The sequence below is a fragment of the Chiloscyllium punctatum genome, chromosome 24 (assembly GCF_047496795.1).
Source record: "Chiloscyllium punctatum isolate Juve2018m chromosome 24, sChiPun1.3, whole genome shotgun sequence".
In the NCBI taxonomy this organism is placed as follows: Eukaryota; Metazoa; Chordata; class Chondrichthyes; order Orectolobiformes; family Hemiscylliidae; genus Chiloscyllium; species Chiloscyllium punctatum.
In genome coordinates, this window is record NC_092762.1 from 89,377,901 (window position 1) to 89,398,024 (window position 20,124).

Here is a 20,124-nt window from a genome sequence, read left to right on the forward strand (position 1 = left end):
TTCAAACCTCTAAACTCTAATGAATGAGGAGGACAGAGCAATGTATGCGATCGATACAGTAAAGCGTTCAACAAGGTTCCTCAACGTAGGCTGGTGAGCAAGGTTAGATCACATGGAATACAAGGAAAACTAGCCATTTGGATACAGAACTGGCTTAAAGGTAGAAGATAGAGGGTGGCTTTTCACACTGGAGGCCTGTGCCACAAGGACTGGGCTGAGAACCATTGCTTTTCGTCATTTATATAATGAATTTGGATGTGAACTTTAAAGGTATGGTTAGCAAGTTTGCAGATGACACCAAAATTGAAGGTTTTGTGGACAACGTAGGAGTTTACCTCAGAACACAATGGGACCTTGATCAGATGGGCCAATGGGTTGTGGGTTTGCAAATGGAGGTTTTAAAATAAACATGAGATGTTGCATTTTGGAAAGGCAGATCAGGGCATGACTGATACAGGTAAGATCCTGGGGGGAGGGGGGGGGTGGGGGGGTGGTGCTGAACAAAGACCTTAGAGTACAGGTTTACAGTTCCTTGAAAATGGAATCCCTGATAGACAGGGTAGTGAAGGCAGCGTTTGGTACGTTTGCCTTTATTAATAACCAAAGTATTTTCCCTGGGGTGGGGCAGACGAAAGCTACAGTGCATAGGTTGAAAATGAGAGGGGAAATATTTAAGAGGGACCGGTAAGGCAACTTTTTCTCGCAGAGAGTGGTGAGCGTATGGAATGAACTGCCAAAGGAAGAGACGGAGGTTGGTACAATTTCAACATTTAAAAGGCAACTGACTGGGTATATGAATTAAAAAATCTTTGAGGGATAACAGCCAAATGCTGGCAAATGGGACTAGATTGATTTAGGATATCTGGTTGGCATAGATGAGTTGGACCAAAGGATCTGTTTCCATGCTGTACAGGTCTATCACTTACCTGTTCACTGTTATTCCCCCCAATGCTCTGTTCGCCTACCCCTACTCTCACCACAGGCTCTTCCTTATTTTCTCTTGCTATCTTCCTTTCATTCTCTCTCAGTTGTGCTTTTAGCACATCCATCTCTCATTGCTGTTCATTTCCCAGCTTACATCTCCTTTAGAGTCTAACCCCCAGCCCCCTACTTCCAGATGGTCACCTGAATTTATTTCCTATCCACGGCTCAAGATTCTATCTGCTCACATTCTTTGCTTTGGCTTTCCTGCTCATTCTTCGTATCACTTTCTTGCAACGTAAGGACTTTATTCCACGAAGAGCAGGAGAGATCTGGCTTAAGCCAAATTTAACACTCAACCATCTTCATTGAAATACATTATCTGGTTATTTTCTGGATTACTGTGGGATCTTGCTGCACAAATTGGCTGCCACATTTTTTATGTTACAGCAGTGACTACAAATTATCTTAATTGCCCTCACAATGTCTGATTGCTGTGAAGACTTCTGGGCAAACATAAGTTTTTATTTCTTTAAGTTGTTTGCAAAGAGCTTTCATACATCCTGAGGGTACGAAGGAAGTTATACAAATAGAAGATTTCAAATGTAAACAACAGCCTGAAAAGCACCAGTTAAAGTCTTACAGTATTTCAAGCTTTCAACACAAAAGAAACAAACTGGACTATTTCAGTTCTTTGTTTCTATCCAGTGCACAGCATAAGCAGTTCTAAGTGAGTCACCAGCAACTTCTTAAAGTCATTTTGGGATACAGCAATGCTTCATACTATAAAACAAAAAAAAGCCTTTTTAAACTAGATTTCCAAGGACAAATAATCATGAAGAACTATCTGAAGTATTACGCATGAGAATTCAATAACCTTCATAATATTCAGCACAGCATCTGATGTGCACAATAGTTACAATGATAGACAAACTAGTGCACTGACTTCTTGAAAGCCAATACTACCTTAGTCTCATCAGCAGTTTAAATCCTTTTCTAAATAAACCATCTGCACAGTAAGAGATCACAAAGCCCCACACTCAACAAAATGACAAACACTGAGGAATGCCAACAATGGAAATCATAATTCACAGACCTGCAGCAAAGCTCCTATTGAAGGTTATTACAGTGATTGCTTTAAAGAGCCACCATCAGCTGGTTTATGGTATGGCAGCAGCTACACTTTCATCAATTCAATATAATTTGCAATTTAATTCTATGTAATCAATATAAGGTAATTATACAAAACATCCATCTAAATTGTAATTTTTAAACAAGAAACCAATGATGCAGCAAAACATTTGGATGTTAAACCATACACCAAGGTGCAAACAGAATAGAGAGAACGTATAACAGAGAGAAAAAGTGGAGAATAGAGGTTGAAAGAGGGTGGGTACAGAGGTCGACATATGGAGGGGCAGGCCAGGAAGAGGAAAGAAACACACAAGTTTAGAGCACAAAAGGAGGCAACTAATAACTCCATTTTTATCTTGCTTTTGTTAGTTCAATTTTAAATTAATAACTCTTTGTATTTTTCCTATTGAGTCAATGACGAAGTGATTAGAACATCCATACTCTAGGGAATCAATTGTTAAAACTATTTTACAAACTTATAACTTCTATTTCCATCTCTGGTGTTGTCCCGATGCAACTACCATAACTGCTTTCTTTGGTTTTATATCCCATCTATCATGGCCTGTCTAGAACATGGTCTCTTCAAGTAATCTAACAACATTTTTATACAAATTTACCATCGCCACTGCATAAAAACTACTTGGACTTATTGCAGTGCCTTGAAATGAAAGAATTTCACAAGAAGTTTCAAAACAGCAATTTACTATCTACTCTCCAAGGAAACAATACAGATACACCTAAAATTTGGGTTTTGACTTGTTTTAAGTCTCCAGCTCTTGTTGAAGCACTTTTCTACATACATCTAAAGTAATTAATTAAATATTCTGAGATAATGATTTTACTGACTCCATCATGTCACTCATCTACTTACCGTGCTAATATCCATTCCTATTGGTGCCTGCGTTTGGTTCATTGGAGGGGATTGTGGCATTGTAGCTGTCTGTTGTTGGCCAGAACTTTGCTGCTGTGACTGTGAGCTCTGAGCCAGGTTACTGGAACTCTGAGACTGTGGCTGTGTAGTCTGCTGCGTGAAAAATCGATATGCAGGAAGTTGCTGCTCCAATGCCAATGCATCCATAGCAACAGCCTACAATAAAAATAACACCTCTGTTAGCTAGTAACACTTTGCACAGCCTACCACATACATAATAAAACACAAGGTGCAGCTTTTACAAGGTAGCCCAAAGTCTGAAAATGCAAGCTAGTATAGACCCTAGTCATATACCAGAAAGGTTATAAGTTCTGGCCTGTGATGGGACAGCTGATCTCATGGATTCCAGGGTATTTGACTAAAGAAAGAAAAATAAGCCAGGATTGCTACCCAAGACCTAACCAATTGAGAGACTCCTGTTTGAAGTTATAGGTGTAAATGTCAGATGAGTTGAAATAGTGTGCTCAGTTCTGGGTACCACATTTTTGGAAGGCTGTCAAGGCTTGGAGATGGTGGAGTTGAGATTTATGTGAATTGTATTTTGGATGACAATCTTTAGTTGCACGAGAAGATCGGAAAAACTGGGGTTCTTCTTAAAAATGAAGAATGAGATGTTTAACAGACTAATGCCCATATGCTGAATTAGGTAGCAAAAGAATTTGAGATAAACAAAGGTTTTACTGTAAACTTGTAGTTTAGCAAATACCAGTTTTCACCTTTTATTTTAGATCCTTTCTCTATCCAGGAGGCAACCTACCCTGAGGAAGACCTCAGCCCTTAAATATTTTAGATCAACCTGTTCTGATATATTGTGACACACCTCTGGTGCAGGTGGGACTTGAATCCAGGCGGTTTGGGCAGATTACATTACCACTGTGCTAAAAGAGCCTTTCAAATTTCACCACCACTCATGGTGGGATTCAAACCCATGCCCCCAGAACAATAGTCTGATGTCCTGGATTACTAATGCAATGACAGTACCACAAGGTACTACATCCCCTGATATTTTCTTTAAATCAACCTCTTCAGAAATGCTATGACTCATTCTGGGTTGGATGGATACTACTAATGTGCCATAAGTGCTCTCTAGAAACCAGCTCTTTGCTATTTATGGGAACTTATTGTATCGAAATTGGCTGCCAAACTTCCTTTATGACAGTGATTATACTTCAAAAGTACTTCAAAAGCCTAGGGTTATGGACTACTAGTCCACTGACATTACCACAACAATAGTTTCCTGTTGCATTCAAATGTCACCATCCTCCACAGTCAGATTTCCTGAACCTCAGCCTGGTGTTCTGGATTATTAATATAAAGCAAAGAACTGCAGATAATGGAGATCTGAAACAAGCAAAAACAAAAACTGGAGAAACTCAGCAAGTCTGGCAGTATCTGTGAAGAGAACTCTGCTCTGAACTCGGGTCACTGAACTCTGCTTTCTCTCCACAGATGCTGCCAGACCTGCTGAGTAATGTGTGCTTCTGTTTGCTTTTGGATTATTAGTCCTGTGACATTACCGCTACCCCACCACTTCCCCCATAAGCGAAGAGTCAAATCACACTGCTGTATCTGGAACCACATTTAGGTCAGACCAGGCAAGGATGGCAGATTTCCTTCTCTACCAGAATTAGTGAACAGATAACTTTGTAACAACATACAAGAATGATTACCATTATACGAGTTATTTTATTGCATGGTTTTATTGAATTTATATTTCATAACTAGCCATGGTAGGATTCAAACCCATGTTCCCAGAACTTTTGTTAGGGGTTCTGGATTACTACTCCACCATCTCTCCTGATTTTTAAAAAAAAATTCAACCTCTTCACACACCTTCGGGAAACAGGCTGGACTTGAACCAATACATTCCAGCTCAGAGGCAGGGACATGACTGCAGTGCCAAAAGGGTCCTTTTTGCATGTATTTTAAATCAATCTGTTCAAAGATGTAATTTCACGTCTCCAACATAAGTGGGACTAGAACTCTGACCCAGACATAGGGACACTGCAACTTAGCAACAAGAGCACCAAGAACCCAGCTTAAATTTATTTTCTAATCAACCAGGCTCTTTGATTTTTAAAGAAAAATCTATCTGTTCAGAAGTGTTATGACATGCTGCTCAAGTAGGTAGGACCCAAACACAGACCTGCTGATACTACTAGTGTCACACAGAGCCCTCACAAAGACACAGCTTTGATATTTTCTAATCAACCTATTCAGAGATGATATTACACATCCCTAGAGCAAGTGGGACTTGATACTTGGTCTCCTGGTCCAGAGGGAGTGACACTATCACTGCACTACTAGGATCCTTATTTGCTGATCAACTCATTTAGAGAATCTTTAAAAGAACCTGCATTTCTAATGCTGATAAGAATTTTAATGGATTATTTTTGATAAATGAATCAAAACTATTGATGAAAGGCTAAGTAGTCAGAGGATACATAGCTGAAAATGAGACATCAGATTGGTGTTGTCCCCCTGGTGCCAAGACCAAGAATACCTTAGACAGGGTGCATGATATTTTCAAAGAGGAGTGGGACGAGCAGGAGGTCGTTGTACACTTTGGACCTAATGACATAAGAAGAGAAAAGGACGAGATTCTGAGGAGAGAATTTAGGAAGTTAGCCAGGAATTTAAAAAGCAGGTCCTCGATGGTAATATCATCTACATTACTCTCAGTGCCACAAGCTAGTGAGGGTAGAAATAGCAGGATAGAGCAGATGAATGCATGGCTGAGGAGCTGGTGGAGGAAAAGGAAGATTTTTGGATCATTGGAACCTTTTCTACAGTAGAAGTGACCTGTATAAGAAGGATGGATTGCACCTGAATTGGAAAGGGAGATTTGAAAGCGCTGTTTGGGGGCGGGGGGGGGAGGAGGGGAGAGGTGGATTTAAACTAGAAAGGGCGGGAGTATATCGTAGCAATTAGAGAGATTTGGCACAGAGATGGACAGGATTGGCAGTTTACTGTTTCAAAGTATAGATGCTACAGGAAGGAGGTTGCAAAAGAGGAGAGAGGCGCATTTCTTTTTATTAGAGTTAACATTACAACTGTACTTAGAGAGAACATTCTGGGGAATATGTTCAAGGACTGTTATTTGGATAGAACTGAGAAATAACAAAGGGATGATCGCCTTATTGGGACTGTACTATAGAAGCTCCCTCCACCCCAACCTAGTCAGCGGGAAATTGAGAAACAAACCTGTAAGGAGATCTCAGTTAACTGTCAGAATAATAGGGTGGTTATGGCAGGGGATTTTAACTTTTCAAACATAGACTGGGACTGCCAGAGTATTCAGGGCTTGGATGGAGAGAAATATGTTAATTGTGTACAAGAAAATTTTCTGATTCAGTATGTGGATGTACAGATTAACCTCGATTATCAGAACGAGACGGGTGGGGAGTACATGTCTTTTGTTCGGATAACTGATTGTTCGAATAACCAACTGTGCTGCAAAGTTGGAGACAGAGGAAGGTTGAGAAGAGAGAGGTCCATGCTACACACAGATCAGGATAATTAATGTCAGAAAACAAAACAAAAAGCAGGTACCAGGCAGAATTCACATGCAAGGCCTGCTTAAATCATGCGAGGATCAAAAGGTGATCAGAGTGCTGTGTGTGATGACGCTAATGGCCTGCTTCGAGGCGGTTGGAAGGCTCGTGGACGGAGTGCGGGAGGGAGGGCACGCGCATGCAAGTGGGCGGCAGCGGCTTCTGTTGCCTTGAATAAAGCGCCATTGTCCTGGAGACATTTACCCACCCACAACAACAGTAAACGAAGTGGATATTATTAGTATTACTATATATCTGTTGCCTCAAACTGCTCTGACGGGAGGGGGGGAAGGTGTGTGTATGTGTGGAGATGTGGCAGGTAAAGGGATGGCTAGAAAATGGGAAGTCTTCAAAAATGTGACGACAAGAATCCAGAGACAGTATTCCTGTTAGGGTGAAGAGCAGTGCTGGTAGGTGTAGGTATTCCTGGATAACTAAAATAATTGACATTTTGGTCAAGAATAAGAAGGAAACATATGTCACGGATAGATAGCAGGTATTGAATGAATCCCTAGACAAGTATAAAAGAATATACTTAAGAACGAAATCGGGAGGGCAAAAAGGGGACATGAGATAGCTCTGACAATGTGGGTTAAAGAGAATCCAAAGAGATTCTACAAGTACATCAAGGGCAAAAGAGTAAATAGGGAGAGAATGCGGTCTCTTGAAGATCAGCACCCTAGGAAAGATAGTAAACAAGTATTCTGCATCAGTGTTTACTGTGGAGGAGGATATGGAAGATAGATAATGTGGGGAAATTATTAGCAACACCTTGAAAACAATGCCCAGAATACAGAGACAGTGGTGCTGGACATATTAAATTGCATAAAGATGGATAAATCCCTGGGATCTGATCAGGTGTACCCTAGAACTTTGTGGAAAGCTAGGAAAGTGATTGCTGGACCCCCTGCTAAGATTTTTGTACTATCAATAGTCACAGGTGAGGTGCTGAAAGGCTGGAGGTTGGCAAACCTGGCACCAGTATTTAAAAAAGGTGGTAAGGAAAAGCCAGGGAACTATAGACCAGCAAGCCTGACATCGATGGTTGGCAAGTTGTTAGAGAGAATCCGGAGGGATAGGATTTACATGCATTTGGAAAGGCAAGGACTGATTAAGGTAGTCAACATGGCTTTGTACATGGGAAATCATGTTTCACGGACTTGATTGAGTTTTTTGAAGCAGTAATGAAGAGGACTGATGATGCCACAGTGGTAAATGTGAGCTATATGGACTTCAGTAAAGGATTCGATAAGGTTCCTCATTAAACAAGGCTACCAAGGTTCTCACATGGAACATAGGAAGAACTAGCCATTTGGACATAGAACTGGCTCAACGGTAAAAGACGGAGGAGGATTCCTTTTCAGACTGGATGCCTGTGACCTGTGGTGTGCCACAAGGCTTGGTGCTGGATCTACTGCTTTTTGTCATTTATGTAAATGATTTGGATGTGAATATAAGAGATACGGTTAGTAAGTTTGCAGATGACACCAAAAGTGGGAGGTGTAATGGACAACAAAGGAGATTACCTCCGAGTACACAGGATCTTGATCAGATGGGTCAATGGGCCCAGGAATGGCAAATGGAATTTAATTTAGATAACTGTGAGGTGATGAATTTTGCTGAGGCCAATCAGGACTGGATTTGTACACTTAATGGTAAGGTCCTAGGGAGTGCAGATTCAGAGTTCCTTGAAGTCGGAGTCACAAGTGGTCAGGACAGTGAAGGTGGAGTTTGGTATGCTTGCGTCTATTGGTCAGTGCATTGACTACAAGAGCAGGGAGGTCATATTGCTGCCGTACAGACATTGGTTAGGCCGCTTGTAAAATATGGCATCCAATTCTGGTCTTCATGCTAATAAAAAGGCTGTTGTAAAACTTGAGAGGGTACAGAAAAGATTTACAAGGATCTTGCTAAGGTTGGAGAGCTTGAGCTATAGGGATACGATGAATAAGCTGAGGCTAATTTCCCTGAAGCATTGGAAGCTGAGGGGTTGACCTTATAAAGGTTTATAAAATCATAAGGGGCATGGCTAGGATAAATAGACAATGTATTTTCCCTGGGTTTTTTTTGGGGGGGGGGGGTGGTGTGGTGAGAGAAAGAGGGATTTTAAGGTGAAGGGGAAAAGATATAAGAGGGACCTAAGTGGAAACTTTTTCACAGAAGGTGGTGCATGTGTGAAATGAGCTGCCAGAGGAAGTGGCGGAGACTGGTACATTACAACATTTAAAAGGCAGCAGGATGGATATATGAATAGGGTGGGTTTAGAGGGATATGGGCCAAATGCTGGTAAATGGGACTAGATTAATTTGGGATATCTGGTCAGCATGGATGAGTTGGACCAAAAGGGTCTGCTTCCATTCTGTACAGCTCTATGACTCTTAGTGGCAGAAGAACTACAGAACTAATCAAGGATTGCATAGTCCACAACGTCCTTTTCGAAGTATTTGTTAAGGATCTCACCCACTTTCTCCTGCTCCAAACATTAATTCCCTCCTTTTGTCCTTGATGGGACCTACTCTTTCCCGAGCTATCCTCTTACGGATGTATAAAATGCTTTGGGATTTTCCTTAATTCTGGATACCAAGGACATATCATGGTCCCTTTTAACCTTCGTAAATCCTTGTTTAGGTCCTTTCCTGCTTTCTTTATATTCTTTGAGGACTCTGTCTGTCTTCAGTTCCCTAAACGTAATGTATGCCTCCTTTTTTTCTTTTTGACTATGCTCACATTTGAATGATAAGAGTATCATTCAAAGTCAGAACCAGAGTCCCCACATGCCAGATGTAGATTTACTCTCAAATAGTTGCTCTCAATTTACGTTCCTCAGTTTCTGCTTAATATTGTCATAGTTAACCTTCCCCAATGTAGTACTTTAGACCATAAGACATAGGAGTGGAAGTAAGGCCATTCGGCCCATCGAGTCCACTCCGCCATTCAATCATGGCTGATGGGCATTTCAACTCCACTTACTCGCATTCTCCCCGTAGCCCTTAATTCCTCGAGACAACAAGAATCTATCAATCTCTGTCTTGAAGACATTTAGTGTCCCGGCCTCTACTCTGCAGCAATGAATTCCACAGGCCCACCACTCTCTGGCTGAAGAAATGTCTCTGCATTTCTGTTCTGAATTTACCCCCTCTAATTCTAAGGCTGTGTCCACGAGTCCTAGTCTCTACTTTCACTCGAGGAACACTGTTATGCTTACCCATAAGGTAACTGAGAACTTACAGAATTATAGTCACTGTTCTTGAAATGCTCCCCACTGAAACTTCCCAGTTGGACTGCATACATATTGCTTCAAGAGACCCACCTGGGATATGCTTAACGGATTCCAAACCCCAACAACTAAGCCCTAAGGGAGTCCCCATCAATATAAGGGAAGTTAAGACTACCCATCTCAACAACCCTGGCATTTCTATCTTATTCCATATCTCTGTTCCTTCATGTCCTGCTGGCTGATGAGAGACCTTTACTACACCGCTAAAACTGACTGCACCCTTCCTATTTCTGAACTCCACTCACTTGTCCACTGTAAATGTGCCCTCCATGATGCCCTCCTTTAGTAGAGGGGTGACATTCTCCCTAATCAGTAACACAACTTCCCACCTCCATTACATTCCCCTCTCATGCTCTTGAAACATATAAGCCCTAGAATGTTAAACTGCCACTTTGTCACTCTCTCAATCAAGGCTCTGTAATAGCTACAATATCATTGTTGTGTATTAATCTAAGTTCTGAGTTCATTTGCCTTACCTATTATATTCATGTTAAAACAAATACAGACTGCCAGTCCTGTCATGTTTGGAAACCACTCCCTGCCTGTTCTTCCTGTTAGCCTTACTGGTCTTGGTCTCTAATTCAGTCATTTCACTTTCTGTCCTATTGTTCTGGTCCCCACCCCACTGGCACACTGCTTTAAATTCTCTCCAGTGACAATGAGCAAACCTCCCTGCCTGGATATCAGTGCCTCTCCAATTTAGGTACAACCCATCCTTATTAAAAATAATACAAAATTCAAGTCACCTATTTAATATGCCAGACTTGCACTTTGGCACTTTCTACTTTTTATTCCAAAGGCTATAGGCCTACGCTGTTCAACCTTTAATCATAAGTTAACTCCTCCATCCCAGGAATCAGTTGACCGAAGCTTCAAAGCAGTTCAGAGAAGATATTATATCCTTTCTCAAAAATGGAGACAAAAACTGCACATAATACTCTCGATGTGGCCTCACCGATGCCCTGCATAATGGCAGAAAACATCTTTACTTACATATTCCATTCCCACTGCAATAAACAATTTTGTCATTTGCATACAAACTTTATGCTGGTCATCCACTAGAACACTCAGATCCCTTGAATCTCATAGTTCTGCATTCTTTTTCCATTTAAATATAATTCTCTATTCTTCCAGGCAAAGTTGACAAATTCACGCTTTCGCACATTAAAGTCCATCTTTCACATTTGTACCCACTCACTTAGAACACAGAACAGTACAGGCCCTTCATCAGCCCTCGAAGCTGTGCCAGCCTTTTATCCTACACTAAGATCAGACTAAGCTGCATACCCTTAGTTGCACTATTCTCCATGTGCTTATCCAAGATTTGCTTAAATGTCCCTAATGTATCTGACTCTACTATCACTGCTGCCAGTGCAGTCCATGCACCCACCACTCTGAGTAAAGAACTTAGTTCTGACATCTCCCCTAAACCTTCCTTCAATTACGTTAAAATTATGCTCCCTTGTGATAGACATTTCCACCCTGGGAAAAAGTCTCTGACTATCTACTTTATCTATGTTCTCAACATCTTGTACACCTCTATTAAGTCACCTCCCACCCTTCTTCACTCCACTGAGAAAAGCCCTAGCTCCCTCAACCTTTCTTCATAAGACATGCCCTCCAGTACAGACAGCATCCTGGTAAATCTCCTCTGTACCATCTCTAAAGCTTCAACATCTTTCCTATAATGAGGCAACCAGAACTGAACACAATATTCCAAGCATGGTCAAACCAGGGCTTTACAGAGCTGCAGCAAAACCTCACAGCTCTTAAACTCAATTCCCTGCTAATGAAAGACAATACACCATATCCCTTCTTAACAACCCTATCAATCAGGGTGGCAACTTTGAGGGATCTGTGGACATAGACTCCAAGATCCCTCTGTTCCTCCACACTGCCATGAATCCTGCCTTTAACCCTGTATTCTGTATTCAAATTTGACCTTCCAAAATGAATCACTTAAAACTTTTCCAGGTTGAACGCCATCTGCCACTTCTCAGCCCAGTTCTGCATCTTGTCAATGTCCCGTTACAACCTACAACAACCCTCCACACTATTCACAACTCCACCACCCTTCGTGTCATCAGCAAACTTACTACCCCACCCTTCCACTTCCTCATCCAAGTCATTTATAAAAGTCACAAAGAGCATAGGTCCCAGAACAGATCCCTGCAGAATATCACCGGTCACCGAGCTCCAGGCTGAATACGTTCCACTATCTTCTGTCTTTTATGGGCCAGCCAATTTGCATCCAGACAGCCAGATTTCCCTGTAACCCATGCCTCCTTACTTTGTGAATAAGCCTACCATAAGGAACCTTATCAAACGCCTTGCTAAAATTCAAGTACACCACATCCATTGCCTTCACTACAGCCTTCATCTACATGTTTTGTCATATCCTCAAAGAATTTAATAAGGTTTGTAAGGCATGACCTGCCCCTCACGAAGCCACGCTGACTATCTCTAAACAAACTATGATTTTTCAAGTAATTATAAATCAAGTCTTTCAGAATCTTCTCCAATACTTTGCCCACCACTGACCAATTGCAGACTGACTGGCCTGCAATTCCCAGGATGGTCCCTATTCCCTTTCTTGAACAAGGGAATAACATTTGTCACCCTCCAATTATCTGTAACTACTCCAGTGGACAGTAAGGATGCAAAGGCAAAATTGAGCACTGCAGATGCTGGAGATTAGGGTTGAGAGTGTGGTGCTGGAAAAGCACAGCAAGTCAGGCAGCATCCGATAGCAGGAAACTTGACGTTTTGGGCAAAAGCCCTTCATCAGGAAGGATGCAAAGCTCATCACCAAAGGCGCAGCAATCTCTTCCCCTGCTTCCTGTAGTAACCTAGGGTATATCCCATCTGGCCCATGGAATTGATCTATCCTTAAAATTTTCAGCACCCCCCCCCCCCCCCCCCCCCCTTCTTAATATCAACCTGTTCTAGCATATCAGTCTGTTTCACACTGTCCTCAGAAACGTCAAGGTCCCTCTCAGTAGTGAATACTGAAGCAAAGTATTCATTAAGGATACTCCGACTCCAGGCGCAAGTTCCCTCCACTATCCCTGATTGGCCCTACCCTCACTCTGGCCATCCTGTTGCTCCTCACATAAGTGTAGAACGCCAGAGGGTTTTCCTTAACTTTACCCGCTGAAGCTTTTCCAAGCCCCCTCCCCCCAGCTTCTAGCGCTCCTAAAGTGCATTCTTCAGTTCCTTCCTGGCTACCTTATAACCCTCTAAAGCCCTGTCTGATCCATGCCACCTCAATCTTAAGCAAGCATCCTCCTTTCTCTTAGCTTGAACCATCTATGTCCCTTTACAGACTCCTTATGACATTGTTTAAATTTACTTTACAAATTTTTTGAACACCAGAGCGAACAAAACCTCTTTATAATAGTGATTTGATAAAGGTTCACCTGCCTGATGCTGCTACCTAAAGTTAGCTCTTTATTAAATTAATCTGAGCTCCTTTTGTGAACTGTAGAATATATTACAGAAATCCAACCCAGACTTACTTATACAATGCAATACCTGTTTGATATGAGCAGGCTGCTCAATCTAATCTATATGAAAGATAAAATTCCTGTTAAGATCATTCTGCCATTGCCACATCCTTGAGGGAGGGAGGAAAGATGGAGGACTAGAGGGGGGCAGAGATATGAAAGATAAGGTAATGGAGGGATTTAAATATAAGGATCAGAATTTTTAATTTGATGTATCACTAGATTAAACCTGATGCAAATCTGAGAGTACTGATGATGGGTGAACAAGGTTTTGTGCAATAAAGATGCAGAAAGCAGAGTTTTGGAAAAAAACTTATACAATGCATAATGTGGAAACCTGGACACAAATATGCTATAGTACATGAATCTATAAGTGATAAAGGAAAGGCTGAAGGTTTCACAAACAGATGGGCACAGGCAGAAGCAGACATGGGTGATGTTAGAGGGAGAAGTAGGTGATCTTTATAGCAGAGCACTTACAGAACTGGAAACTCAATTCAAGCCAAATAGTCATTAAATTTCAAATCAGATTGAGATGGCAGTCAAGGAGAGGGATTAGATTGGTGACATAGGGACAACATGTTTGGTGAGGCCAGAACATGATCATTTATTCTGCGTAATATTCTGCTGAGGTAAAATACAACATACCTACTAAATCACAGACAAGCACTCATTCGAGTGTGGGTACCAATTCTCTACTGTGTTATAACAGAGCGTTAGGAGCAAGTATGAATAGGTGTGTTACATTGACCCGAAAATGACTTTCCTCGTGAGATTAAATTAATTAATTTTAAATAATTGCTTAGTACAGATCTTAAACATTGCTAAAATAAGATTGAGTTTTTATCATGCACCCATCAGGACTGATCCAAGAAACCAAACTGAAAAGGGAATGTCATACATTTCAACGATTGGTGGATTGTACCAACTCACGTCCCCGGACTGTTCTCAACAAGCCAACTGTGCTCAACTAGTCTGTGCTTGCAAATCTCATGAAATCACATTCAACATCAGATCATGCCTGACAAATTTGTTGGAGTTCTTTGATGAAGTGATCAGGAAGGTTGTCAAAGGCAGGTCAGTAGACATAGTCTAAATTCATTTCAAAAAGGTATTTGATAAGGTTCCATATGGTAGGCTGCTCTAGAAGGTTAGATTCCATGGGGAGATGACAAATTGGCTAGATGGTAGGAAGCAGAGGGTAATAGAGGAAGGATGCTTGTTTGACTGGAGACCTGTGACGAGTGGAGTGCCTCAGGGGTCGGTGCTGGGCCCATTACTGTTTGTTATCTACATCAATAATTTGGATGAGAATGTACAAGGCATGATTAATAAGTTTGGAGGTGACACTAAAATAGGAGGCATTGTGAACAGTGAGAATGGTCATCAGAAATTGTAGCAGGATCTTGATCAGCTGGGGAAGTGAGCTGAGAAATAGCAAATGGAGTTTAATATAGACAAATGAGAGGTTTTGCATTTTGGGAAGTCTAATCAAAGCAGGAGTTTCATAGTGAATGGTGGGGCCTTAACGAGTGTAGTGGAACACAGGGACCTTGGCGTGCAGGTGCACTGTTCTCTGAAAGTGGAATTACAGATAGACAGGGCAGTGAAGACTTTTGGCATGCTGGTCTGCATCAGTCAGGGCACTGAGTAGAAAAGTTAGGAATATGTGTTGCAGTCATACAGGACGTTGGTGAGGCAGCACTTTGATTATTATGTTCAGTTTTGGTCACCTTGCTACAGGAAGGATGCTATTAAACTGGGAAGAGTGCAGAAGAAATTTACAAAGATGTTGCCAGGACTCATTGGTCTGAGTTATAGGGAGAGGTTGGACAAGCTAGGACTTTTTTTTCTTTAGAGTGTAGGAGACTGAGGGGGATCTTATAGAAGAGCATAAGAAGCAAGGATAGGGTGAATGCACTCTGTATTTTTTCCCAGGGTTGGAGAATCAAGGACTAGAGGGCATCAGTTTAAGGTTAGAGGGGGAAAAAATAGAAGGGAATCTGAGGGGCAACTTTTGTTTTTAAACAGAGACTGGTGTGCATGTGGAATGAGCTGCCAACAGAAGTGGTTGAGGTGGGCACATTAACAACATTTAAAAGGCATTTGGACAAATACATGATTGGGAAAGGTTTAGAAGGATATGGGCCAAGTGCAGGGCCAAGTGCAGGGAAATGCACATAGTGTCGATGGACGTTTGGGCCGGCATGGACCAGTTTGGGCTGAAGAACTTGTGTCCTTGCTGTGGGACTCTGTGTGATTCCATATTAGACTGCTTATGCTGAAATCCCCAGTGTGCCAAGAATTATACTGGAAACAAATGTGAAGATCAATTGGGCTCTCAGTAATATGTATTTACATACCCTAGCAGTTTCTTATATTAAACACATAGGACCCTGTTCTATTTAGGCAAAAGGAATTCATTGCACAGTGTACTCCTTCATTGTGAAAAGAGTTACGGAGATTGCATTCCCGATGGCAACAGCCTGAACAATGACAGCCTGTCTGCCTGGTCAGGATTTTCAATTAAGATTGACATTTAACTGTTCCAACTGCATCTCCACACCATCTATACTCTAACCAATCAGTACCCTATTATCATGCTGTATAAATCAGCAGTTTGATTTCTTGCTTACCAGTCCTGATGAATGCAAGATGGAAAGCTTCAACTTAATTGAACACTTAAAGTAGAAGCTAAGTTTCTGGTTAGTTTAAATGCTGCTCAAATGACGTCTAATTCTCCTGTTATCAGGTTATATTTTAAAAGCACATTACACTTCAAGCGTATAATTTATTCCTTGCAGACTATACCTGTGTGATTGGAGAGAGTGGGGAGAGAGCTGGTGATAGCTGAAGTTGTTGCTGTTGTCTCCGCGAGTCTGTGCTGACTGGTAAAGAGAGGGGTGTCACGGTTGATTGTCGGTTCTGGAGAGACCCTGTCAGTGACCCCTGTGATGATGTCAGACCTGCAAACAATGCAAGATGTCAGCAAGATTGGAAAATTGATTAAGTGATCAGTCTCATTTGTGGGGATCTGTTCTTGTCCCCAGATGCTACTCGGATTGAAGTAAGTTGGCAAATTGGCCCTCTTCTACAGGGTGAAAATCACTGGCCCTAACTCAGCAGTTTCTCAGGGGACATAAATCAGGTCCCAGACATCTTTGCATTTGTAAAGTTTACAAATAATTATTACTGAAAACTGAAAAGGTCATTTGAACTACCCCAACACAGGAATCTACCTTTCCTATGTTGTACCTGTCCCAAAGTTTCTCCGGTTGTTCTGCCAGAAAATGATTTTCAGGTATTCTTCTTCCACGATTACCACCCTGATGAGCCTTGGTTCTACATACTGATGTTCTCTAATAACCAGTCTCTACGTCCTATGCCTTTCCATGTACACTGGCTATTGGTGCAAATGTCCCCTCACATACCCTGGCTGCTGCTATTGAGGCCTAGATGGTTCATATTTGCTGCCAGATTTCCAGTGCTGTTTGCACTGCTCAAGGGTGGAAACGTAGACTCCTCTGGATCTAGTGGAGTAGGAAGAGGTGGTGGGAAATGAATGGTTGTGAGATCTGGCAGGGATCCTCCAGTGTTATGAGCAACAGGCATCAGTGTTGTGGTACTTTCCTGGTCTGCAGATGGGAAAATACTGTTAAAATAAAAGAAAAACAAAATCAGGCTTTCAACTTCCATTATGGAGCTATAGCCACCTGAGAACATCACATGTCTTATCTTAATCTTAAACAGATACTTGTGTAGGAGATTAGCCGTTTTGAAATCATCAGATTACACATGTTAAAGACCCTGCCCCACACCTTCCCACCACCATCTAAACACTAACTCACAGACATCTCTCTCACATGCACAGCTGAAGCCCAGAAAGTCTACTCACTTGATCCCTGGGACTTCACATGATTTAGGCCGTGAGGATACAGACTGTGAAGAAAACAAATAAAATTAGAAGCACCTTAAAAATGAGATGAGCAAAGCATGAAATCCATTAACTGCTATTCCTCCAGTATTTAGACCGTGTTTGGTCTATTCCCATTGTTTTTCCCTCTAATACCTCTCAAAGATTATGTCAACACTTGATTGCTAAATAATGCCCAGTCTATGGTTTATTCTCAGTATAGAAAGTTGGACAGAGTATTGGATTTCCTCTTTAACAAATAATTTCAAAAAACTATTTTTGTAGTTCAGTCCATTTATTTTATTCCATGTGATGCCTATGCCTATTGCTTTCCTATGAGGATATGAGGTCTGACATAATTAAACTATATTATGGAATTGATTTTTTTTATTCTTTCTGGACTCATCCACATTGCCGAAGCAAAACAGCATTTAAATCTTTAAAGTGTGATTAACCTCTATGGCTTTTGTTGTCTCAATACCTACAGGTGTAGATAAGCAGGAGGCTGGAAGAACACAACAAACCAGCAGCAGCCAAGATCATACAGAGAATCAAAGGAAGAACCAGGTTCTATTCTTGCACTACTCAGCTGATCAGAGGGAGGAGCAGCAATTCTGGATCACGAGGCAAAAATTAGCACGATATATAAAGTGATAATAAAAGCTTCTTCAAGTCCATAAAGAGAAAAAGAGGAGCTAAAGTGAGCACTGGTCCCATCATTATGGATGAGGTTTCTAAATTCTTGGAAGAACAGGGTCGGATTAGAACAAGTCAACATGGATTTAGTAAGGGGAGGTCGTGCCTGACAAACCTGTTGGAATTCTTTGAAGAGGTGACAATTAGGTTAGACCAGGGAAACCCAGTGGATGTGGTCTACCTAGACTTCCAAAAGGCCTTTGATAAGGTGCCACACGGGAGGCTGCTGAGCAAGGTGAGGGCCCATGGTGTTCGAGGTGAGCTACTGGTATGGATTGAGGATTGGCTGTCTGACAGAAGGCAGAGAGAGTTGGGATAAAAGGTTCTTTTTCGGAATGGCAGCCGGTGACGAGCGGTGTCCCGCAGGGTTCAGTGTTGGGGCCGCAGCTGTTCACATTATATATTAATGATCTGGATGAAGGGACTGGGGGAATTCTAGTGACGTTTGCCGATGATACAAAGTTAGGTGGACAGGCAGGTAGTACTGAGGAAGTGGGGAGGCTGCAGAAGGATCTAGACAGTTTGGGATAGTGGTCCAGGAAATGGCTGATGGAATTCAATGTGAGCAAATGCGAGGTCTTGCACTTTGGAAAAAAGAATACAAGCATGGACTACTTTCTAAACGGTGAGAAAATTCGTAAAGCCAAAGTACAAAGGGATCTGGGAGTGCTAGTTGAGGATTCTCTAAAGGTAAACATGCAGGTTGAGTCCGTGATTAAGAAAGTGAATGCAATGTTGTCATTTATCTCAAGAGGGTTGGAATATAAAAGCACCATTGTGCTACTGAGACTTTATAAAGCTCTGGTTAGGCCCCATTTGGAGAACTGTGTCCAGTTTTGGTCCCCACACCTCAGGAAGGACATACTGACACTGGAATGTGTCCAGAGGAGATTCACACGGATGATCCCTGGAATGGTAGGTCTAACATATGAGGAACGGCTGAGGATCCTGGGATTGTATTCATTGGAGTTTAGAAGATTAAGGGGAGATCTAATAGAAACTTACAAGATAATACATGGCTTGGAGAGGGTGGACGCTAGGAAATTGTTTCCGTTAGGCGAGCAGACTAGGACCCGTGGACACAGCCTTAGAATTCGAGGGGGTAAATTCAGAACAGAAATGCGGAGACATTTCTTCAGCCAGAGAGAGTGGTGGGCCTGTGGAATTCATTGCCGCAGAGTGCAGTGGAGGCTGGGACGCTAAATGTCTTCAAGGCAGAGATTGATAAATTCTTGATGTCACAAGGAATTAAGGGCTACGGGGAGAATGCGGGTCAGTGGAGTTGAAATGCCCATCAGCCATGATTGAATAGCAAAGTGGACTCGATGGGCCGAATGGCCTTACTTCCACTCCTATGTCTTCTAGAAATTCAGACAGGAGAATTAACAATAATAAATCAAGTAATGGCAAAGGCTTTGAAAAAGTATGGAGTATCCGTCTTCACGGGAGAAGATATAAAAAGCACTCTAAGAATAGTAGAGAATCAAATTGCAAAAGGGAGGGAGAAACTTGAAATAATTATGAAAGAAAATTTAATGGAATTTAAAGTCAACCAGTCCCTGGACCTGATAGTCTGTTTTCTAGGGCATTAAAAGTAATGACAGCAGAGATAGCAAATACCGTGGTTATAATCTACCATAAATCTCAGTGCATTTGAAAAATGCAAATATAACACCATTATTCAAGAAAGGAGACAAAAAGCAGGAAATTATACCCCAAATTAATCTTACATCCACCGAAGGGGTAGTATCAGGGAGGTTCAGACAATCGTAACACCATCAGGCAGAGTAAACATGGGTGTTCGGAGAGGGGGGAGAGGAGGTTCACCAGGATGTTGCCTGGAATAGAGGGTGCTAGCTATGAAGAGAGGTTACGTAGATTAGGATTATTTTCATTAGAAAGATGGAGGTTGAGGGAGACCTGTTTGAGATCTACAAAATTATGTGAGGTATAGACATGTTGGATAGCAAGAAACTTTGTTCTTCCCCCCCCCCCGCCTAGAGTGGAGGACTTAATTACTAGGGGTCACAAATCCAAGGTGAGAGGGGAAAAGTTTAAAGGAGCTATGCGTGAAAAGTGGAATGCGTTGCCAGCAAAGATGGAAGAGGCAGGGACGATAGCGTCATTTCAGATGTATCTAGATATGAATGAGCAAGGAGCAGAGGGATACAGATCCTTACTAAATAGGTTAA

At 41.8% G+C, this 20,124-nt stretch overlaps 1 protein-coding gene across 2 annotated transcripts in view; it reads right to left on the bottom strand.

The window, feature by feature from the left end:
- LOC140494840 (CREB-regulated transcription coactivator 1-like) overlaps positions 1-20,124 on the bottom strand; it is a 145,864-nt gene that overhangs the window by 57,541 nt on the left and 68,199 nt on the right. For both annotated transcript variants that reach the window (XM_072594511.1, XM_072594510.1), the window contains exons 7-10: positions 17,219-17,262; positions 16,755-16,975; positions 16,135-16,289; positions 2,927-3,142 (exon numbers count right to left, since the gene is read on the bottom strand). In XM_072594511.1, coding sequence (XP_072450612.1) covers positions 2,927-3,142; positions 16,135-16,289; positions 16,755-16,975; positions 17,219-17,262 — 636 coding nt within the window. The remainder of the gene's footprint in view (positions 1-2,926; positions 3,143-16,134; positions 16,290-16,754; positions 16,976-17,218; positions 17,263-20,124) is intronic.